The sequence below is a fragment of the Prionailurus bengalensis genome, chromosome C2 (genome assembly GCF_016509475.1).
Source record: "Prionailurus bengalensis isolate Pbe53 chromosome C2, Fcat_Pben_1.1_paternal_pri, whole genome shotgun sequence".
NCBI classification, from domain to species: Eukaryota; Metazoa; Chordata; class Mammalia; order Carnivora; family Felidae; genus Prionailurus; species Prionailurus bengalensis.
The window spans coordinates 132,489,884-132,514,989 of NC_057350.1; the positions used below are offsets into that span (position 1 = coordinate 132,489,884).

Here is a 25,106-nt window from a genome sequence, read left to right on the forward strand (position 1 = left end):
AAGAAAACTTCCAAACTCTTTCTATGAAGCTAACATAACCTTGATTCAAAAACCAGACAGAGACCCCACTAAAAAGGAGCACTATAGACCAATTTCCCTGATGAACACGAATACAAAAATCCTCAAGAAGATATTAGCCAACCAGATCCAAAAATACATTAAAAAATTATTCGCCATGACCAAGTGGGATTTATACCTGGGATGCAGGGCTGGTTCAATATCTGCAAAACAATTAACATGCTTCATCACATCAATAATAGAAAGGACAACAACCATAGGATCCTCTCAATAGATGCAGAAAAAGCAATTGACAGCATCCTTTCTTGATAAAAACCCTCAAGAAAGTAGGGATAGAAAGAGCATACCTCGAGATCATAAAAGCCATATATGAACGACCCAATGCTAATATCATCCTCAACGGGGAAAAACTGAGAGCTTTCCCCCTGAGGTCAGGAATAAGACAGGGATGTCCTCTCTCGCCACTGTTATTCAACATAGTTTTGGAAGTCTTAGCCTCTGCAATCAGACAACACAAAGAAATAAAAGGCATCCAAATCGGCCAGGAGGAGGTCAAACTTTCACTCTTCACAAATGACATGACACTCTATATGGAAAACCCAAAAGATTCCACCAAAAAACTGCTACAATTGATTCATGAATTCAGCAAAGTTGCAGGAAATAAAATCAACGCACAGTAATTGGTTGCATTCCTATACACCAACAATGAAGCAACAGAAAGAAAAATCAAGGAATCGATCTCATTTCCATTGCACCAAAACCCATAAAATACCAGGAAAAAATCTAATCAAAGAAGTGAAAAATCTATGCACTGAAAACTATAGAAAGCTTATGAAAGAAATTAAAGAAGACACAAAGAAATCGAAAAAGATTCCATGCTCCTGGATAGGAAAAACAAATATTTTTAAAATGTCAATACTATCCAAAGCAATCTACATAGGCAATGCAATCCTTATCAAAATAACACCAGCATTCTTCACAGAGCTAGAACAAATAATCCTAAAATTTTTATGGAACCAGAAAAGACCCCGAATAGCCAGAGCAATCTTGAAAAAGAAAACCAAAGTGAGAGGCATCAAAATCCCAGACTTTAAGGTGTACTACAAAGTTGTAATCAAGACATTATGGTACTGGCACAAGAACAGACACTCAGATCAATGGAACAGAATAGAGAACCCAGAAACGGATCCACAAATGTATGGCCAACTAATCTTTGACAAAGCAGGAAAGAATATCCAAAGGAAGGAATAAAGACAAGTCTTTCAGCAAGTGGTGCTGGGAAAACTGGACAGTGACATGCAGAAGAATGAACCTGGACCAGTTTATTACACCATACACAAAAATAACTCAAAATGGATGAAAGACCTCAATGTAAAACAGGAAGCCATCACAATTCTCGAGGAGAAAGCAGGAAAAAACCTCTTTGATCTTAGCCGCAGCAACTTCTTACTCAACATGTCTCCGGAGGCAAGGGAAACAAAAGCAAAAATGAACTACTGGAACCTCATCTAAATAAAAAGCTTCTGCACAGCGAAGGAAACAATCAGCAAAACTAAAAGGCAACCGACGGAATGGGAGAAGATATTTGCAAACGACATATCAGATAAAGGGTTAGTATCCAAAATCGATAAAGAACTTATCAAACTCAACACCCAAAAAACAAAGAATCCAGTAAAGAAATGGGCAAAAACACGGATAGACACTTCTCCACAGAAGACATCCAGATGGCCAACCGACACATGAAAAAATGCTCCACATCATTCATCATCAGGGAAATACAAATCAAAACGACAAGGAGATACCACCTTACACCTGTCACAATGGCTAACATTAACAACTCAGGCAACAACAGATGTTGGCGAGGATGCAAAGAAAGAGGATCTCATTTGCCCTGCTGGCGGGAATCCAAATTGGTGCAGCCACTCTGGAAAACAGTATTTTCAGTCCTCAAAAAACTAAAAATAGAACTACCCTAAGACACAGCAATTGCACTACTAGGCATTTATCCACGGGATACAGGTGTGCTGTTTCAAAGGGACACATGCACCCCCATGTTTATAGCAGCACTATCAACAATAGCCAAAGTATGGAAAGAGCCCAAATGTCCATCGATGGATGAATGGATAAAGAAGACGTGGTGTATATATATACAATGGAGTATTACTCGGCAATCAAAAAGAATGAAATCTTGCCATTTGCAACTACGTGCATGGAACTGGAGGGTATTATGCTAAGTGAAATTAGTCAGTCAGAGAAAGAGAAAAATCATATGACTTCACTCATATGAGGACTTTAAGAGACAAAACAGATGAACATAAGGCAAAGGTAACAAAAACAATATAAAAACAGGGAGGGGTACAAAACATAAGAGACTCATAAATATGGAGAACAAACTGAGGGTTACTGGAGGGGCTGTGGGAGGGCGGATGGGCTAAATGGGTAAGAGGCACTAAGGAATCTACTCCTGAAATTATTGTTGCACCATGTGCTAACTAAACAGATGTAAATTTTAAAAAATAAAAAAAAATTAAAAAAAATGATTCTCTCTCTCCCTCCCTTTCTGCCCCTCCCCCAGACTTGTGCTCTCTCTATCTCTCTCTCTAAAAAGAAAGAAAGAAAGAAAGAAAGAAAGAAAGAAAGAAAGAAAGAAAGAAAGAAAGAGTATACATAATTTAAGCAGTTGAATAGAGAGTAATATAAATTTAATAAAAGAATAGTGGGATTTGCATTAGTGTGTTGTACCCTAAATGAAAATGTGTAGTGAGGTGGAGTTGAATATCAATATAAACTTTATCTAAATAAAATGAAAGACACTGGACTCCTTAAACTAATACTTCAGAAGCAGTATTATATAGCAACCATTTTATAAGGGCCTAACATATCCCAGAACCTCTATTAGTTCTCCCTGAGCTTTAAGACACATACAAATCACCCAGGGATTTTGTTTAAATTTTGATTCTGAATATTTGGGGGAAAGTGGCAACTACATCAGAAGCATAGTTTCTGCATCTTCCTTAAATTCACATGGAAAACAGAGCAGCTAGATAGCAAAACCAAAACAATGACCAACATTTTCAACAAAGTTAGGTGGCAAGGTGTCCCTTGAAACCTAGAAATACAAGGAAGTGGAGACAAACCACAGTCACCATGTGACCTGCACAGTATCAGCATCTTTGTGAGAAGAAGCGGAGAGAATCAATGGAGCAATTGAAGGACCCCATAACAGAAGAACTTCAAAATGGCCCCAAATTACTTACTGAAAAGCACAGTAGACCCATTCAAGAATAGCTTCTGAAAGTATTAGGGGATCTGCCCAATCCAAAAGCTGCATGAATGCAAGAAAATCCCAGGGTAAGCCCCAAAGGGTCTGGAGCAGAATATTCCAGGACTGTCCAATACAATTTTTTGCAATGTCAGAAATATTCTATGTTTCTGTACACAATAACCAGTAGCCACATGTGGCCACTGAGCACTTGAAATGTAGCTAAGGTGTCTGAGGAACTGAATTTTCAAAAGAATATTTATTTTTTTTTAATGCTTATTTATTTTTGAGAGAGAGAAAGAACATGAGTGCGGCAGAGGCAGAGAGAGAGGGAGACACAGAATCCGAAGCAGGCACCAGGCTCTGAGCTGTCAGCACAGAGCCTGATGTGGGGCTCGAACTTGTGAACCATGAGATCATGACCTGAGCCGAAGTTAAACGCTTAACCGACTGAGCCATCCATCCAAGCACCCCTCAAAAGAATATGTAAAAGCAAAGGTGAATGTATTCTTTCCACCCTATCATCCAAATATACTATCATGTTTGCGGGAAGACTCACAAAAATTTAGAAGTAAAGTTTGGGTGAATTTCGTCTTGTACATACCAGCTCTTTTTAATTACTTTCTTCCATCATTGAGCACAATGTTTGAAAGAAGATCATCTGCTCTTCCTCCTGTGTGGTGGTCCTATGTCCTCCACACCATAAAAATTTGGCCAATGGAAGAACAGAAGATGGAAGCAACAGCAAGGGGAGAGAGGAGGCCAGGGAAATCACAGTGTGGTTGAGGAGAAAATGAAAGGAAATGTGTTTTTCTTTTGCATCTTTAGCTACTCTTGGGGTCATGATCACAGATTCCATATAAACTATAAAGTTTGGGAAATGAACATGGGCAGTGTTCAAAGTTGGGGTGAGAAGGTGGATTGGCAATGGAAATGATGATTCAAGTATTCCTCCACTGCCGATTGTTACGCACTCAGCCGCTCCATAAAGGCTGGATACGGCAACAGCCTGCACCGCTTCACATTTTGATGGAATGGCTGTGCTCCAACTGCTTTAATCATCTCTGGTAGTTTCCATAGGGTCTTTTAAGATGGACAGAGCATTAGGAGTATGGAATATATGAAATTAATACAAGGCCTGCCTATCTCCCTTCTTTAGGTTCCACCAGCCTCTCCCTGCTCCAGTCTATTTTTTAATACTGTTTAACAGAGGCAACAGATAAATAAAAATCTTTAATTCCAACAGTAAGGCCTTGGGGAGAACAGTTCCAAAGTGGTGGCATCATGAGGAGCTCAGCAGACCTGCTCCTTAGCAAAACAGCTGTAACTAGTGAAAATTACCAAAAACCCACAACAATTTAATGTCACTGAAAATTGTCTTAAGGGCATACTGTAAATGAGGAGACATTTATTCAAAAAAATCTATTAAGTCTCTGTAAAAACAAGAGTTTGTGGCACCTAGCCACTCCCTCAGCTCAATGTGACAAAAATTTCACTCTGAGCAAGTGTGGCCGAGAAGATGGGGTTCCCCCTTCCTCCAGAAACCAGTCATGGGCTTGGATATCTCTCCAGGAGGAACAAGCCTCTGACATTTCTCATCTCCCCAGCTCTGTTATACAGATTAAATGCCAGGTAAGTGTAACCAAGATATTAAGGACTCCTTTCCTCTACCTAGTTCCTACTAGTAGAATGGGGGCTCTACCCCAGGAACAGCAGGCAGAGAATACTGGGGTGCCCTGATCACCTTTGCTCACAGGGTAGAGGTTCCACCCCAGAAGAGGCAAGCCAAGAAGACAGGCTACTGCCCCTGGCCAGTACCCTGCTCATGAGCTGGAGTGTCACTCTAAGAAAAGTGGGCCATGTCCCTACCTCCATCTCCTGAGCAGTGCTCAGATATTTTGCCTAGGGCTAAGACAGGCCATAATAAGAGAGGGTTCAGAAGCTCTCCCCAAAGGGACTGATTTTATTTGGAACAGAGTGTAGGAAATTTAAGCCTCAACTCCACTCTCAGAAATGATGAAGATTTTGGTGGCAAGCAATTAAGAGGAGATTGGCAGTTTCATGAGCACAATAAGCTCTCACCAGAGAAAATCAGGGAAAGAGATAGTTAAAAATATCCAAATTTCAAACCTGAAAGACTGGCCTCAAAAACTACATCTGCAAAGAGGCTCAAATTTAATTGGAACAGACTGGAGAGCAACCTCAAGGCATTGTTGAAAATAATAGAGCAATGAGTTGGCAATTAGTTAAGGCTAACAACTGGGTGTAATACCAGCAGAAACAGCTCAACAGAGAGATAGGGAAAGGGACGGAGAGCCTTTCTAAAACCATGGTCATCCCAATGCTCACTGCACATGTGCCCAAGGCTATACTCTTTGAGGAATGACACTAGAGGTTTCACATTGGAAGGGAAATAGGTTTCAGTAGAATAATCAGGTATGTCACTAAGTGAATAAGGAAGCAAACAATAGCAGGGCACCTGGGTGGCTCAGTTGCTTGAGCACACAACTCTTGATATTGACTCAGGCCATGATCTCACAATTCATGGGATCAAGTCCCATGTTGGGCTCCATGTTGACACCACAGAGCCTGCTGGTGATTCTCTCTCTCTCCCTCTCCTTCTGCCCCTCCCCCACTCATGCACTCTCATGCTGTGTCTCTCAAAATAAACAAATAAACTTAGAAAAAAAAAGAGAGGCAAACAATAGTAAGCCTCAGAGAGGCGGGAGGAATGCAAAGAATAAATATTCAGAGTTGATACAATGCATTATCTAAAATGTTCAGTTTTCACTAATAATGAGATATGCAAAGGAAAATATCCATATACAGAGAGGGAAAGCAGGAAATAGAAACTAACTGAGAGGTCTCGGATATCAGATTTAACAGACAAAGACTTCCAATCAACATCATTAATATGTTCAAAGAATTAAAAGAAACCATGTTTAAATAAGTAGAGTATGATATAAATGTGACACCAAATGAAGAGTATCGGTAAAGAGATAAGAAATTATATTTAAAAAAAAAGCACCAAATAGAAATTCTGTAGTTGAAACGTACCATAACTGAAAGAAAAAAATTCGCTACAGGGGCTCAACAGTAGACTTTAACTAGCAGAAGAATCAATGAACCTGAAGATAGATAGACAGATATTATACAATCTGAAGAACACAGAGAAAAATTAAGAAAAATGAATAAAGCCTTAGAGAAGTGTGGGAGACCATGAAGCACACCAACATATGCATAAAATGGGAGTACCAGAAGGCAAGGAGAGAGAGAAAAGAGAAGAAAAAATACACAAAGAAATAATGGCTGAAATCTTTTCAAATCTGAGGAAATACATCAATCTATATGTCCAAGAGGCTCAACTGACTCAAAGTAGGATAAATGCAAATCCACACCCATATACACTGCACCCTAAAAATGTTTAAATACAAAAACAAAGATAAAATCTTCAAAGAAAACATTAAATAATGCTTAATAAACATTACTGGTTGAAAAAATGATTGTATCCAAGTATAGAATACTATGCAAACATTTAAATGATATGTAGATACATTTTGTTAATGCAGAGCAATATTTCCTTTTGCAAAGTGAAAAAAAGCAGGTTGTAAAATTATAAACTGTATGATTTTTTTTTTGTAGTGACAAATACACTTATTTGGATAAAGTGCTTAGCACATTAACTGTCAATCACAGAGTAAGCACTCGATAGACAATTCTGGTTCTGTTGCTGCGGTTGTATTATGAACTTTAGTAAAACTGACCAGGCTGGATATTATCTCCAGATTTTATATCAGTCATTTCATGCTAGTCATTGAAAGCAGGTATTAATATCCAAATCTACTGCACTTGACTGCAATGTTTTCCTACTTCGCTTCTGTTGGGTGAAAATAATGACACCAGTTGTCACTCCCTAGGAAGGCATTCCTTGCCTAACAGCTTAGTTCTAAATCCACACAAGAATTTCTCAGACCATGAGAAGGTGAGAGAAATGGGCTCTCTTGCTCCAGAGCTTCCTTCACCAAGATGGAGCTGTTGGCTGCCAGCTACTTGCAGCCACTACACGCACTGCTGCCAAGTCGGCCTTGCTTTCCTCAATCCTTCACCAGAAAACAGACTCGTTCTCCACCCTGGCCCCTTTCCCTGTCCAGTTTGGGAACGCTCTCCTATGAGGAGACTTTCTTAGTTCTGGTAGATCAGGCAGGTGCCAGTTCTTTGTTTTCTTCTACCTGTAGCTAAGCCTTGTCTGACATTTCTGCCCAACATCACTAAAGTCTGACTTAGAGTGTGAACTAGACTCCTACCATGTCTCTTAAGCAGCCAACCTTTGGAGCAGATCTCTGAGCAAAATCCTGAGAGCTTCGCATTACACTCTGATACCCCTACTATGCCCACCATCATTCCCTCCACTAAAATTGTCCAGAGAACATAGAGGCACAAGATTAAAGAGCCATCTGGTTGCCTTTCACAAGAGAGATAAGTCCAACAATGAAATATTCTGTTTCTTTTCTTTTTAATTATAGAACCATTATTCCAATAGTATTGTCCTTTATTTGTTTCTCCTACCAAAACAATAAATTCTAACTATTCAAAGTTTAAATCAGTTTCAAGAGCTGGCCTAGGAACCCAACTCCTATATTATATTTTTTCTGTGGGGGAGAAGTGTTCAGCAACTGCTTATACAAATCAGCAGTGTTCAAAGTACGGTTCTCAATGAACCTAATTATCTTAACCTTCCAGTGTTTATAAACTTTTGGAACCTCACCCACTTTTAAGAGAGAGACTTCTCTTTACTTGATTGCTATAAATAAATGAATCCCAAAAGGTTTAACAGATTGCAGAAAGAGGATAAGGTTACAATGGGCAAACATTAGCAGATGAAATATAATTAGTAGTATACCAATTCTTCATTAAGTATTATAGATATCATAAGTACAGCTATTAGTGTTAAAACAAAACACCTGTCAATTATTCACAAGTATTTCCAATTATAAGAAAATATTCCACAGTAAACATATGCTACACACTGAGATTTGGAAAACAAATTCTCAACCCCATTCAATCTATTTTTTCTGAGTGCCTCCCAAAGATTACTCATCACACTTATGTATATGCCACTATAATTAATAGTTCTCTGTTATTCTTTCCACTCTAGGTTTGGCAATAGAAATTTCATTACCAGATAAGCCTGTTTTGATTCAGATACAACTAAGGTAATTACCAAATTCATAATAAGGTGGTTATTTGGGGTCAGGGTGATGATAAGTCCTTAGCTTGTACTTGCTGAATAGTTAATAATATCTGCAAGGAGAGCTGACCTAATGCTCACAAAAAATACATTAAAATTCTCCTGCATTTTTATATTTGGGAGGTTTTAGGTTTTTTTAAGTTTTGTCTGAGACAAATACCATTTTTATAAGCTTAAAACATTATAGCAATACTATTCTTATTATTCTATAGCCCTGTAATTCTGATATTCTTGATAATTCCTATATTCTTTATGATATTCCTATAATTCCCATGTCAGGAATATTCCTATAATTCTTTATGCAATACTGATATTCCTATAATTCTTTTGCAATATTAGGAGCAGGGTTTTTTTTAATGTTTATTTATTTACTTTGAGAAACACAGTGGGAGTGGGGGAAAGGCAGAGAGAGAGAGAGAGAGAGAATCCCAAGCAGGGTCCCTGCTGTCAGCACAGAGCCGGATGTGGGGCTCAAACTCATGAACCATGAGATCATGAACTTAGCTGAAATCAAGAGTCAGATGCTTAACTGACTGAGCCACCCAGGTGCCCCTAAGAGCAGATTGTAAAAAAAGAACTACAATAGACCCAATGAAGACCAAAAGAACTGTGTGCTTTTTACTCTTCCATCTGTGGGTCCTGTTGCCCAAGTTTCTGAGGAGACATACATCTGATTCGGCAAGCAGATGTAGATACCCGACCAAAAGAGCCAGCCTTCTTGCTACATGTAATTCCAAAGGCTTAGCAATGGGCTTCATAAATTAATTTATTCTTAACTCAAATGAAAGGATGTAACATCTTCCTGACGTACCATGTAATTTTAATTATGAAGAAATTATAGCTTTGAAACTATTTTTAAATGTCCAAATAATAAACAAAATTAAGTGCAAAGAGAGTTGTAAATATGCAACCCAAATCCAATCCAAAGCCCAAGATTGATCTTCTTGAACTGAAGAAAGCTACTCAAAAAAGAGCAAGAAGACTTCCTAAGGGGCATCTAGTAGTAGATGCTCGATAAAGCAAAATCTAAAGAAACTCATTCCCTGGAACATACCTTTGTGGTTTTTGTTTATTTTGTGTTTGTTTTGGGAAGAGGGTATTAGGGGAAGGTTATGATAGAGGAAAGATGGTAGGTACATTGGAAAAGACCATCAGGGTAGAAACGGGCTTACAATGAAAAAATAAAAACCACTGAAGAATGTAGAAATGAATAATCACAAGAATGAACTGAAGGGACAGGATGGATGGCTATCTGCCATAGCCAGACCTAATGTTGACAGTGTTCTCTCCCACTTGGGAGGCACCAGAACAAGAACACGAGTAATGACCCTTGTGAAAATCCAAAGTCATATCCACTGTTGTGCTTACTTTTCCCTAGCTGCAGGAAAGGTAACTTTCTACTTTATCATCTTTAGAAGAATGAAGTAGACATAATCTTTCACACTGCTCATCTTTGAAAGCTCAGAAGTACTTAAGTTGATTTGCATACAATAATTATTTACTTAATTAACAGGCTCTCAACTAGATTGTCCTTTCAACCCTTAACAAGCTGAAAATTATATGATTCCTCTTCAAAGAGAAGAGATTTTCCCTAAATAGGATCTATTGCTAACAATAGAATACAATTTTCCACGAGGCTTCTGTACTGAGATTTGACTGGTTCCATGACAAAGAATGAGAGATTCCTTTGGTACAAGAGCACATATAAATGGAGAAATCTCAGATGCATCTATCATTGAAAACCCAGACATTTTTTAATTTACATTTATTCTTAAAAGCTAGTATCTTCAGTAAAAATTCTTATATGCAACAAGAAGAAAAAAAAAATAAAGCTGTACATTCTCCACAGAAGTGGAAGCTAATCTTAAATAAAATAAAGCACAGTGTTTAAGATTATAACTACTTTATATAATATGCTAGCAGAAATCTATCAACATTTAATGTTTATGATACATTAATAACTTTCCCTTGTGGTTCAAGAAGAAAAAAATCCAAACTAACCAATTAACCTGTAAATAAAGAGAATTTTTGAAATTAATATAATGAAAATAGCAAGTTCGAAATCCAAAAAAACTCTCCTTTACTCTGGTCAAAGAATGACTCATACTTCAAAAATAAAGTGAGTGGATGTAGCAAGTAAATGAGCCTAAAACCAAAATGCATTGTTCTCTCAGTGCAGCAGATGTATACGTCATCAGGACTAGCCCACTGCCCACTCACCAGATGTCCGACTTTGTGTTGTAACCTTGGTGTTTCAGAGCCTCTGGACTCATGTAATGAGGAGTTCCAGTTAAAGTGGTGGCTAGATCACAGGATCCCATTAGGAGTCGAGAAACTCCAAAATCCCCTTGAAATAAAAATTAATTTTTACAAATACTTTAAAACAATGAAAACCAGCATGGAAATTAACAACTGTCTAATTTGACAATTTTAAATATGCAATGACTCATACCGTTTTAAAGGAAAAGAGAAGAAAAATAATATCTTTTAAATCACACAATGCTGGTGAATACTTTTAAAAAACATAGCCTTAGGGGTGCCTGGGTTGCTCAGTCAGTTAAGTGTCTGACTTTGGCTCAGATCATGATCTCACGGTTTGTGAGTTCCAGCCCCGTGTCAGACTCTGTGCTGACAGCTGGGAGCCTGGAGCCTGCTTCGGATTCTGTGTCTCCCTCTCTCTGCCCCTCCCCTGCTCACGTTCTGTCCCTCTCTGTCTCTCAAAAAGAAATAAACATTAAAAAAAAACCACACAAACACAAAACATAGGCCTTATAGGAGAAATAAGACTTTGAGCCAGAAAAGCTAAAACTTTTTATTTCTGGAATTATGGAGAACCAGCAACTTGAAACAAAAAGCTATTTCAGGTCTGAAATAACAAACAAACAAAATTATTCTGGAAGGGCTGAATATAATGCTCTGCAATTGCACCTGAGGGGGGAGTGTTTGTTCTTCATTTACAATAAAGAAAAAATTTCATATAAAAGACCTGAGACTTTTGAAGAACACGACTATAAAAGTTTGAATCTATTAGCTTCTCTTTACTCACCTAACTAGTTACATGCTTTTATGCTTTCCCTTTCTAAGAACATCTGACAGGAATATTAAACAATCCAGTAACCATTATGAATGGAAGCATGGTTCTGAAGAACTAAAAATTAACAAATCTATTATATCAACATTTTAATTATCTGTGATAACTGCCAGTTGCTTGTGATAAAATAAGTGGAAAACCTGTACTAATTAATCAAACTAGTAAAACAAGTCTAACTACTTGCAAAGTGCCTGGCTTGGAGTAAGAAACTCAAAAATTATTAGTTCAATTATCAAGTACATAGCAAATGTCTTACACTTCAATTTACATCAGATACTTGGAAACAAACTAATTGGGACTTTTGGCCTCAACCAAGAAAAAACAAAAGTTTGAGAAGTTAAAAATAAGCCAAAATTACTCTAACACTTCTAGATACGATATACTTCAATGTGATATATTTATTGATAACATCTAGAATATACTCTCCCATGTTTCTGGAATACATATTTTAAAAAATCTTACCAATTTTAAGCAGATTATTTTTCAGAAATATATTCTTTGATTTCAAGTCTCGATGAAGTATCTTCCTACAAAAAGGCAAAAAAACAAGATATAGAATTTCATGCAAAATATAAAATTTTTTATTCCTAACATAAATAATATATATAGGTATATGTGAAGTGATTCACACATAAATACATATTCCCATAGATATGTCTTTCAATGCTTAAAAGCTACAAATCCACAGCATTTTCTAGTTCCCCTAAGGAAATAAGAGTTTAAAAAACATTTTTTAAGTGAGCAGAACTTGTAGTTGGGAGAAGAGTGATGTGGTTTAAACTCTTTCAATAGTTCACTGTGTTTCAAATTTTATTGTGTTTCTGTAGCTGATATACATAGTACTGTATGTACTAGCCATACACTTAGTGGACAGACCAGTTATCATAAAGTTTTACAATCTACTATAGATAATCTATTACATATTATATGTTATACTTACATATAACATATTTTTGTAGAACATATAATAGTTTCATATTCTGGAAATATTATATATATATAAACTATTATATGTATTAAATCAAAATGTTCAGGTTTTATGTGTTTGTGGAAATAATAATGCTGATGGTGATGTTTAATAATGGATAACATTTATTAAGTCTGACTGTATAAGCCAGCAATATAAATTATGTCAGTTAAGACTTTTGTTTCCGGAATTATGAAGAACTAGACAACTTGAAAACATTTACCCAAGAAACACCTAAAAACGAGTCATAAAGTGTACAAATATCTTCACATATGCACAGCCGAGCCTACAAGAAAATGACACAAATTCCTGAGGCTTTATACAAAAAGAATACTGAAAATCCAAGTGGGCAGTAGGTACTGATTTCTCAGCTGCCCCAGGGGGTGTGCTAAGGTCAGCAACCAATGGGCCAGTTTTAACGGCCTCATAGAAATAAGAGCCAAGACCTTGAGTCCATGTAATGTGGAGACCCATTAGTGGTTTGTACCTTAACTGAAAGGATGACCCAAGAAACACTGACTCACAAGTAAACAAAATGACAAAAAAGTTTATCTGTACAGGTCTGAACTCTGAGTGGTAAAAAAAAAAAAAAGAAAGAAAAAAAATCTCTTTTTGTTCTGTAACCATACCTCTCTGCTCACTCACATTTGAGATTCAAATATGCAATAGCTGTATGGCTTCAGAAATCGCAAGCCAAGAAATTAACATAAAAATTGGTTCTCAGCTGCTTATACCCTCTTGGGGCATCTACCAGAAGCAAATGCAAACTAAGAGTCAGCAGATAACACACACTAAAATTATACCCCTGAGATTTTCAGATAAGCCAGAAGGATTCAAACTCTGAAATAAGTTTATTTTAAGAGATTAAAATCATAAAGAAAGGAATAGAAAACAAAATAGAAACAGGATACTATCCAGAAAAAGATGATGCTGATTTGAAAAACAACCAGATAGAGGGGTGCCTGGGTGGCTAAGTCAGTTAAGAGTCCAACTCTTGGTTTTGGTTCGGGACATGTTCTCACGGTTTCTGAGTTTGAACTCCATGTTTGGCTCTGGGTGCAGATCCTGCTTGGGATTCTCTCTCTCTGTATCCCTCTGCCCCTCCCCACTCATGCTGTCTCTCTCTCTCTTTCTCTCTCTCTTTCTCTCTCTCTCTTTCTCTCTCTCTCTCTCTCTCTCTCTCCCTCAAAATAAATAAATAAACATTTTAAAAAAGAAAAAGAAAAAAAGAAAAGCAACCAGATACAATTTCTAGGAAAAAATGTGATTGAAATTAAAAACTCAAAAATAAAACCTCAGCTTCAGCTATGATGGAGTAACTTTAACACTAAGTCTCCCACTTTCCATAGCTGTACAGAGAACACTGAAAAATTTAAACAATGTAAAATCTGAGTAAAATTTAAAAACAACAACAGGTCTTTGAAGACATCGGAGATCAGCTAAGGCAAACTTAGGCAGTCAGCACCTGAGGAGCCAGACCCTGGAGAAAACGAAAATGCTGTGAGGTGAGCCCAACACTTGAGATTGTGTGTTCCTCTCAGGGCAGTTGACACAAACAGAATGCTCTAGGCTAGAGCTTGCAGCACCTTCCCTTGGCTTAGAAGACAAAAATTATAGTTCAAATCTACCAAGGCAGCTAGGACTTGAGGGGGAAATTTTCCAGTAAAAAAGGGAACAAAAGAGAAGTGAGTGACATTCTGCAAGGCTTTTACCCTTGAGGCACTCACTGAATCCTAAATTGTTAGGGGAAGATAGTAAGGAGAAGGTGGCTGCTAAGAGGTTAAAAACTAAGTAGAGCTTTAAGTAGATTCACAAAGATGAGGCTGGGTCTTGGAAACCTTGAAGGACTACTTCTTAGATACTGGAACAAGACCAGCCTTCACAAAGTCTCAAACCAGCCTTAAACCAACTCAGTACCCGATTAGTTCAAGGTGATCTGCCCCTACTATAACTACCACCCAGAAAAACATTAGATCCTCTCCAGAAGAAGATACTACCACCCAACATCTCTACACTATTTCATATATATTGTCCACCATTCACTCAAAAACCAGCAAAAGAAAGTAGGGAGAGGAGAAAAAGGTATGTAACAAAATACAACGGTAGAAATACATTCCCTATATTGTTAATCACAAAGGATTCAAATCATGAATTAAACCACAGAGAAACAGGACTAAACTAGTTTTTAAAAACTGATATGAAGAACTTAACAGAAGACCATGGGGGAGAGGTAGGGGGGAAAAGTTACAGAGAGGGAGGGGGGCAAACCATAAGACTTAAATACTGAGAACAAACTGAGGGTTGATGGGGGGTGGGGAGGAGGGGAAAGTGGGTGATGGGCATTGAGGAGGGCACCTGTCAGGATGAGCACTGGGTGTTGTAAGGAAACCAATCTGACAAATTATATTTAATAAATAATAATAATAATAATAATTAAAAAATAAAAACTGATATGAAGAACACACTTTTTAAAAAACATTTTTTAAGTTTATTTATTTTATTTTGAGAGAGAGAGAGCCCAAGCAGAGAGAAAGGGAGAGAGAATCCCAAGCAGTTCTGCACTATCAGAGCACAGCCTGATGTGGGACTCGAACCCATCAACTGCAAGATCATGACCTAAGCTGAAATCAGTAGACACTTAACCAACTGAGCCACCCAGGTGCCCCGAAGAACATCCTTTTTTAAAAAACATAAGGACAGAGGTTGAAAGCAAGAGGACAGAAAAAGAGGACTAGTTCTTTTCCAGGCAAAAGAAAGCTGGTAAAAAGAAGTATTAGGTAAATTAAGGATAAAGAGTATCAGTACATAATGAATAAACCAATAATTTATTGGGAAAATTTTTAAATTCTGTACTTGTGTGCAACTTATGACACAAGCTTAAATACACTATGAAAAGTAGGGGCGCCTGGGTGGCGCAGTCGGTTAAGCGTCCGACTTCAGCCAGGTCACAATCTTGCGATCCGGGAGTTCGAGCCCCGCGTTGGGCTCTGGGCTGATGGCTCGGAGCCTGGAGCCTGTTTCCGATTCTGTGTCTCCCTCTCTCTCTGCCCCTCCCCCGTTCATGCTCTGTCTCTCTCTGTCCCAAAAATGAATAAACGTTGAAAAAAAATATTAAAAAAAAATACACTATGAAAAGTAAATATTAATAGAACTTTAAGGAGAAATTGAGAAATCCACAATTACAAGGGGAAATTTAACATATTTCCCTCAGTAATTAATAGATTCAGTAGAAAAAAATTAATAAGGATATAGACTTTAACAAAACAATCAGATTTGAAAAACACAATTAGCTTGAGCTAATATACATAAACTGGATATTTTATCAAAAAACTTAAAAATGCATGTTCTTTCAGGAATACATGGAATACTTTCAAAAACTGACAATTAACTAATCCATAAAGCAAGCCTCAAGAGATTACAAGAATCAGCACCATATAGTCCACACATTCTCTGGTCTCAGTGAAGTTACATTAGAACCCCATCAGATGCTTAGAACAGTGCCAGGCACTGGCAATGACTGATCAAGACAGACAAATTCTCTGTGTTTACGAAGTTTTCTGGTCAGGTAAATAGAAAACAACTAAATGAGTGTGTGTGTGTGTGTGTGTGTGTGTGTGTGTGTGTGTGTGTGTAGTGTCAGCTAGCTTAATGCTATTAAAACAATAAAGCACAGCAAGGAGCTAGAGATTAACCAGGGTAAAGAGGTGCTAGTTTAGATCAGGTGGTCAGGGAAGGCCTTAGAGAAAGTGACATGGGACAGAGATGTGAATGAAGCAATGGAATGAGCCATGGTTGTGGCGGTTGTTACCATTACTGCTCATATTTCTACTGTTATTGTTACCACCAATATATCAAAAAGGAAAGTCTGTGCGAGGCTATCAAGCAGAAATGAATGATGAACTACAGGGAATAGTTGAAGCCACATCGTCCTTCCCCCTCACTCTTTATACCCCATTCCCTGCTCAAGACCCTCTGTGACCCCTACTGTTGGCCAAATCAAAGACAGCTTCACATTTGGAGTCTTCCTTTTCCAGCCTCCTCTTTCACCTATTTATACATCTGTAAGAAAAGGCCTGATAAAGGATTTTTTCCAACTGGTAATTTATTCATACAGAAAAATTTAATGAAGAAATAAACAGTTACATATTTGAAGTACCTTTTAAAAGGGGGGAAAAAACCCCTCAAGAATAATTACAAGCCAAGAAAATTCAGGCTAAGAAATTGTCACATCTCTGTTGAAGCCAATAAGGCACTTGCTTTATCTTAAATGCAGCACAATGTTTCTTCCTCTATGTCACAGCTCATATTAAAATGCCTTCCTCTTTCATCTCTGCCTCTCAGAATCCTGTCTGTTTCTTCAGGACTATATTGGATACAAACCTCATGTACCTCCTTGGAGTCCCCTGACTCCCCCCTTCCTTCCAAAGATGCTGATACTGGAGGCTAATTAGTCACTTGCCTGGGGATGCCAGGCCTTCTGGCTCCTGCCCCATCTGGACTAGGATGAAACACCACACTGCAGGATATGGAATCAAGCATTCCAATTGGCAATGTAAGGAACTAAATGACACAACCAAAAAATGCAAGGGTGTTAATTCCTTTGGAGTGGACCAGTGAGAGACAAGAGGAGAAAGTAGCTAGGCAATCCATTTCTCTTTTCCCACCCAAGGTATATTACCCATGTGTCTATAAGTCATATAAATATCCCTGCCAAGCAACCTGTTATCTTTCCCCAGGTCTTTGTGAAGTGATGGCTAGTGCTGTAACACACACTTCTCTGCTTCACATCTTCGCCTTGGTTAAATTTGTTCCTACTCTCACCATCCTGGGTCTGTACCACCTAAGGCAGATATCAGCATTTCAATCCTTGCCTCAGGCGGTGTTTCCTAGAGGCCCAAGCTTAGAAAAGGATCCACCTGTATCACTTTCTGCTAATTCTTAACCACCACTCCTACCACCATCAGCAAGTTAGACATACTCTCCCACTTTTGTTCTTCTTTTGACACCATATTCTAAAATTGACCAATCATTCTTGCTAAATTATAAGCTCTACAAGGTCCATATCTTACCTGACTATATTATCCCCTGTAATACTATAAACTCTAATTAAATTGGTAGGTTGAACTTGATTGAATCCTTGGGTTTACATATGTCTGAACTTTTCTTTTTTTTTTTTTAATTTTTTTTCAACGTTTATTTTTGGGACAGAGAGGGACAGAGCATGAACAGGCAAGGGGCAGAGAGAGAGGGAGACACAGAATCGGAAACAGGCTCCAGGCTCTGAGCCATCAGCCCAGAGCCTGACGCGGGGCTCGAACTCACGGACTGCGAGATCGTGACCTGGCTGAAGTCGGACGCTTAACCGACTGCGCCACCCAGGCGCCCCATGTCTGAACTTTTCAAACTATTTTTAATATCTTTCCAAGTTAGACTATATAATTCCCCAACTTCATAAACAAAGGATGTTTTTATCAACTCATGATTATAATATGCATCAATTGTTATGATGTATCTAATCACCAGACCTATAAAGGAAACCCCTATTTGGGACCAGTATTTCTGAGACTTAGGCTTGGAACAGGGATACGGCTTTATAAAATTAAAATCTGTTCTTGAACCCCTAACTTAAAAACTTTCCATGGCCCTGCACTGCTTCCAGAATACAATGTAAAATCCTATATATGGCCTATGACAGACTAGAAGATCTGGACATACCAATGCCTCCAGTAGCCATAGCAAAAGCTCAGGCCAGGTCTGTGTCATTGTTTCCTCTTCCACACTGTTCTTTACTCATGGTAAGAGGCTCAATAAGTGTATGTTAATTTTAGAAACACTAAACCTTGGCACAAAAATGAATAGCATCTTGTGGGGCTCATTCATTAATCCAAAAAAACAATTAACGAGTGCCCACTACATGCTATGTGCTGTATTACATTAATGTGAAAAATATAAAGATACATAAGACAAGGCCATGCACCCCATAATGCTTACAATCAGGTTGGAGAGATGCACAAATACCTATAAGAGATGGCAGAAGGAAACCCAGTCATCATCACTTTATAAAAAACGATTTATAATTATAGTTACCAATACATTCACATTCAGAAGGAAACTTCTCTCCCAACAAATGATTACTCTTATGAACATGCTGACAAAATTGTACTATTATCAGTTAATGCTAGAAATATTAGTTATAAAAATAATTAACTTTTTACCACTATAATTAGTGATAATACAGGTGTAGCAGTGTTATCTTGCTACAGTGGTCAGACCTCAGCCATCCAGAACAAAGCTGTAAAGCATGACTGAGGAGCAGAGCCAAAGAAAAGCCACTCATGAAGTTCATCTACTTTATATCATGGAGACAAATGGTCACATGCTCAAACAGAGAATGCAATTAGAATTGTACATAAAGAATCGAGAATGATGAAAGGGGTTTCCTCTAATTTAAATAATCTTTATTGTCTTGAAGGCTTTGGAGTATTAGAAAGGAATAAGCAATCTTTCAAGAGTGGAGAATAAAAGGAAGAATAAAAGTGGACAACACAGATCCGGGCCACTTCATCTTAGGGTGAATAACCCCAGGTGCTATCACCTAAAGCACTATGCTATAGTCTGGAGATGAGAAAATCACAGCTTAGAGAGGCTAAATAATTTGCCCAAGGTCATACAGCCTATGAGTATGAACAAGTCTGTTTGACTCTACAAAGTACTATAGGTCTTTTTTACTCATGGTAAATACTCAATAAATGTATATTGATTTTAAAAGCACTATCCTTGGCGCAAAGATGAATACCATTTAGTGGGGCTTATTCATTAATCAAAAAAATAGGAACTTTGCCTTTAATCAATATTCTTTGCCTTCTTATATTCCTATAACATCTAAAGCTGGTCTCTGTGTAAGTATGTTTACTACTTAAAAATTAAAGGGAAAACAATTATATTTAACAAAAGAGGGTTAAGTAAAATTTGGCCTCTTCTATGCCCACTTCTGGGGTTCTCTTGGTATGGCAGGAACTGTTGAGTACCTACCCAATGACCATTTTCCTGCTCTTTTCCCTTGATATCAGAACCCCATGAGCTCTGGGGAGGCTGGGCATCCTCAGTCCTGGTAGATAAGAGCAATGAGGAGGGAAGAGAGTAAATGTGGAACAGATTATGGGAAATACATTGAGGTAATCTCATTGAGGGTGCATGGTTTAGGTATGTGATGTAACCAAAGTCTGGCCAATGTTAAAGTATAATTTTCAAAAAGGTAAAATCATGAATATCGTGAAAACATGACATGAATACATGTCAAGGATTTTGTTCAATTAATTAATCAATGAAGAAACTGGTAAAATGTTAAAATGGAGTCAAAGAGTCTTTGACAAGCTAGATAGCTGGGTTAGGAACACAACTGGTTAGTGGCCAACAGGGCTGTAAACCACATCTCCAGAGTTATCTATTCCAGTGAACAAAAATTATTTGCATCTCTTCTAGACAAAAATATTCAAGTTAACCTCTGCCTCTACAGAGTTATAAAATAGCCCAGATGATAGGAAATTAAGTCCAGCACTGCACTGAAAGAATACCCAGTGATCTCGTCCACCTTTTCTAAGTTTTGGAAATTATTTCTAACACCAATGAAACATAAGGAAGTCTAGTGGAAGCTTATAGTTAATATTTCCCCACTCTTAGAAAAGATGAGAAAAGATGGTGACATATGGCCCTTTTGCCTTTTCTGGCTTTTAGTAATAGTTGTTTCGGGGGGGGGGTGACACATGGCGGTGCTTCAACCATCGGGTCAACTACAAGAAGACAATTTTGATTACAAAAGCCAACCATGTTGACAATGGAAGTAAAGAGATAGAACTTGAAGTATAGCTGAGCCACTAACGTCAACCACCCCCCTTGGACACTTCTTGTTAGGTGAGTTAATGAATTTTCTTTCTTGTTTAAGCTGCTTCTCTTACTTGCACTTAAAAACATCTTAAGTTGATTCACTTGGTCCCTGATGCTGTTGATTTGAGATCTGAGGAGAAAGTACTGGGTCTCTTCCAGCTACAAGTACCAGGGAGTCTGAGAGTCCAAGGGTTTAGAATTTGGAATAGCAAGCTTTGGGGCTGACCAGGAGACCAGTACTATAAATTTGGAATAAGTAATATGTTCAAGAGAAACTTACCCAATGACACCTAGAAAGGAGAAGATGATTTTCAGACAGCAATGCATCAATAGCCCTCACATATATAAATATAGATGTATGTAGATCAGCACTAAGTATTTTAATAAGAAGGCAAACAATATGTGAGAAATGTTATGAGAAGTAATTGGCTGGCACCATTGCAATGAAATAATAAATTCTATATAACAGACAAGATATCAAACTATTTGGTAAATTTGGATAAAATATAATGTACTGGCTTTCTGGTTACAGTAAGCAAAAATAGTTCCAGCAAGAAAGCCTTGTCATATACTTGGTTAATATCCTTTCCTTTGAAGCATATAAAAATCAAATCTAAGAAATAGCAAGATGACTGGCAATAAAAGCAATTTATATAAAACCTTTCTTCTAAAAAGTTCAGAGTAGCCCTTCATCTATTACATCATATGTCTCATACCATGTCTCTAAGAGTGGTGGGTCCCTCTCATTTCTAAGTTTCATGATCCTCAAGAGAGATAAGTAACTGGGCAAAATTAGATAACAGTTGCGCTCAGATACATGGCAGAGCTCCTGCCTCTGTCTCCTCCATCAGGTCATTTTCTGCCTCCAGGACCACAGGAGAATGAAGAACAGTCTGTGAAGGGTAGATGCAGTAGGTGTTTCTCAGGCTCTCAACCCAGGATAGGACTGTGGAGAAGGTAGGCACAATTTAACCTTCATCTCCACTTAAAATCTTATCTTCATAGTTTCTGAAACCTCAGCTCCCTCTCCATCTGGTAGGATCTCAGGGTAGATCACAAACTCTTCCTGACAAAGATACTGGCACAAACAGTGACTCCTTGGTGATGCATGGCTCAGGAGGCCCCCACCGCTGGTCTCTGCCATGTGGCATCTATCCTAGACTCTGAGGCACCTGCCTGGCTTTCTCACTGGTACTATAGGCCCTCAAGACCAGGACGATACCTCTGTGTTGTAAGCGAGGGGTGGAGTTAGGCCTCCTTCAAACCTGGCTACTGCCAACACAGCAGGAGTTGCATACACCAGGCACTGGGATGGGGATGGGGTCTCCTTGAATAAAGTGACCTCAGGACATCCTCAAGAAGTAGGAACCAGGAGAAAGTAGGAATCACAACACAAACACCACAGCTTCCTACTACTTTTTCATCTACAAACTTGGGGTAGCATACCACCATCCCCCATCATATTTACCAACCTGGATTTCCAGATTCTTCTTGGGAGCCTCACTACATTAAAAATAAATTCCGGGGGCGCCTGGGTGGCTCAGTTGGTTAGACGTTCGACTTCAGCCCAGGTCACAATCTCGCGGTCCATGAGTTCGAGCCCTGCGTCGGGCTCTGGGCTGATGGCTCAGAGCCTGGAGCCTGCTTCAGATTCTGTGTCTCCCTCTCTCTCTGCCCCTCCCCCATTCATGCTCTGTCTCTCTCTGTCTCAAAAATAAATAAACGTTAAAAAAAAATTTTTAAAAAATGAATTCCTGGTGCCACCTCTCAGGGAATATTTAGCCATTCCAACACAATACCTCACACCAAGCTGGCAGGGAAACTGTGTGGGCTGCCAGGTGATGAGGCAGTCACCTTAGGGAAAGTGCCCCCTTCCACCCCCGCCCCACTCCACTCTCTCCTCCACTGTGAAAGCACCAAAATCATCAAGGTCTCAAGATCACCACCAAAGAGGCTCTCTGCAGAGAGGCTACTCTGTCCTTCATCCTAAAAATTCTAGGATAACTGGACTCCTCCCTCTTCAAGAGGAATGAGTTTGGGGTTTTCTTTGGTTTGTTTGTTTTGTTTAGTGGTTTCCGTATTAGCACTGGGGGGGGGGGGGAAGATGAGCAAGACACAGTCTCTGCCCCCATGAAGCTCTCTCATGCCCAATTCTGCTGTGGCATCCAGAGAAGATGATGTTTCAAACATTAGCCAATTAATTGGACCAAAGAGAAGAAAGGCTACAGGACTACACTTTCAGAGAGAGGATGATTCAAAGTTCCAATGCCCCTCAAATACTGGACTAGCCTATGGAAACTTGAGATAGTTGGCAAGCAGCCTCAGAACACACACACCTTTAAAAAACTTCCATCTCTTTGTGAGGCAGAGGTGCAGGCCCAATGGGAAGAATAAGTTTTAGTGCTACATTCTCAAGATAGCTTTTAGTGAACTGTGAATATTCTCAGCTCTTAGCATCATTATTTATGAGTGTTCATGCCATATGCTATAGATTTAGCATATTACAAATTTATAAATAAACCAAATTAAAATAAGTACAGGACAGCTCCAAAGGAGTAAACAAAATCTTCATTTCTTCTGTTAACCTCACTTTTCTTAGTTTTTCCTGGGTCTTCTTTATCTCCTCTGCTGATGCACTGCATTAGTCAGGGTTCTCCAGAGAAACAGAACCAATAAAGATATAGATGAAAGATACAGATATAGATAGATATGGAGATTTATAATGAGAAATTGGCTCACACAATTATGGACGCTGAGTAATTCCACAATCTGCAAGCTGAAAACCCAGGAAGGCTGGTAGTATAACTCAGTCTGAGTCTAAAGACCTGAGAACCATAGGGAATTGACTGTCTAAGTCTCAGTCTGAGGACACAGGAAAAGGGGGCAAATTCCTCCTTCCTCTGCCTTTTGTTCTATTTAGGCCCCCAAGGGATTGGATGGTGGCCAACCACATTGGCAAGGGCAATCTACTGAGTTCACTGATTGAAATACTAATCTCATCAGAAACACCCTCACACACACCCAGAAACAATATTTAATCTGGATACCCATGCATGGCCCACTCAAGTTGACACATAAAATTAACCATCACCTGCACTAAAATAATATGCAAGGCATTTTCAACAAAGGAGCCAAACCTAACTTCCTCACATGTGTTTTTTCCAAGGTAATCTTCCTAACTCATTCATAAGCAATCTATGTCATTTTCAAAATACATTTTAATATATACTATATACCATATGAGGAAAAGGTTGGAACAACCTTTTGTAGACCTATTTTTATTGGCTATGATTTGAAAGAAGCACAATGAAGCATTGTGGTAGGCTGTACTCTTGCTCCTAAATAGTCACACCTCTTGTGGCTTGCCCTGAGTCCCCTTTGGGAGGAATAGACTCCACCACTCTTCTGACATTGGGTTTGATCATGAGACTTGCTTTATCATAGGGGTGACTGTCAAGTCTGAGGAGAACCTTTAACTGCCAAGGCGACTGGGTGGCTCAGTCAGTTAAGTGTTGGACTCTGGCTCAGGTCATGATCTTGCAATTCCTGAGTCCGAGCCCTGCGTCAGATTCTCTGCTGTCAGCATGGAGCCTGGTCTATCTCCCTCTCTCTCTGACCCTCCCCCACTCGTTGTCTCTCTCTCTCTCTCTCCCTCTTTCTCAAAAATAAGTAAACATTAAAAACAAAACAAAAACCTTTAAGAGCCATTGTGTGTTTCTGCTGAGTCTCTGGCTTTCCCTTTGCTGTGAGAAAAGCTTGTCTCACAGGGGAGCTGCTCGTTCAGCCTTGATACTGGAACGGGAGGGCAGGTAGAGCTGACTTGCACCTCCTGTGTGGCTGCCAACATGCAACATGAGTCAGAGACTGTTGTAAGCCACTGAAATGGGAGGTTTTTATTCAGACAGTAAGACCTCCTTCAGCAGGGAGACTTTCAGTGTCATATTCTCAAGGTAGCTTTCAGTAAACTGTGAATACCCTTAGCTTTTTACATCACTATTTCAAAGTGTCTATGCTAGGTGCTAATAGAATCATTCTTTTGGGAAAAAAAAAAAAGAATCATTCTTTTGGATTGAAATCTCTTTAAGAACAGAGAATTAAGATAGTTTGTTTACTTTTTAATTAATTATTTCAAAAATTTTTAATTCCAGTATAGTAAACATACAGTGTATATTCATTTCAGGTGTATAATATAGTGATTCAACAATTCCATGTGTTACCCAGTGTTCATCAAGATAAGTGTACTCTTAATCCCCATCACCTATTTCACCCATCCCGCCACCATCTCCCCTCTGGTAACAATCTGTTCTCTATAGTTAAGACTATGTTTCGTGGTTTCTCTCTCTTGTTCTTTTTTCTTTCTTTCTGTTTGTTTGTTTGTTTGTTTTTTGCCTTTGCTCATTTGTTTAGTTTCTTAAATTCCACATATGAGTGAGATCATATGAGACCTGTCTTTCTCTCACTGGCTTATTTCATTAGCATTATACTGTCTAGATCCATCCATGTTGATACAAATGGCAAGATTTCATTCTTTTGTACGGCAGAATAGTGTTCCTTTATATATATATGTATATATATATATATATAATATATGTACATATATATGCATATATATGTATATATATATACACACACACAC

At 38.5% G+C, this 25,106-nt stretch overlaps 1 protein-coding gene across 3 annotated transcripts in view; it reads right to left on the minus strand.

The window, feature by feature from the left end:
- NEK11 (NIMA related kinase 11) overlaps positions 1 to 25,106 on the minus strand; it is a 275,516-nt gene that overhangs the window by 178,572 nt on the left and 71,838 nt on the right. For all 3 annotated transcript variants that reach the window (XM_043595419.1, XM_043595417.1, XM_043595420.1), the window contains exons 5-6: positions 12,082 to 12,146; positions 10,749 to 10,875 (exon numbers count right to left, since the gene is read on the minus strand). In XM_043595419.1, coding sequence (XP_043451354.1) covers positions 10,749 to 10,875; positions 12,082 to 12,146 — 192 coding nt within the window. The remainder of the gene's footprint in view (positions 1 to 10,748; positions 10,876 to 12,081; positions 12,147 to 25,106) is intronic.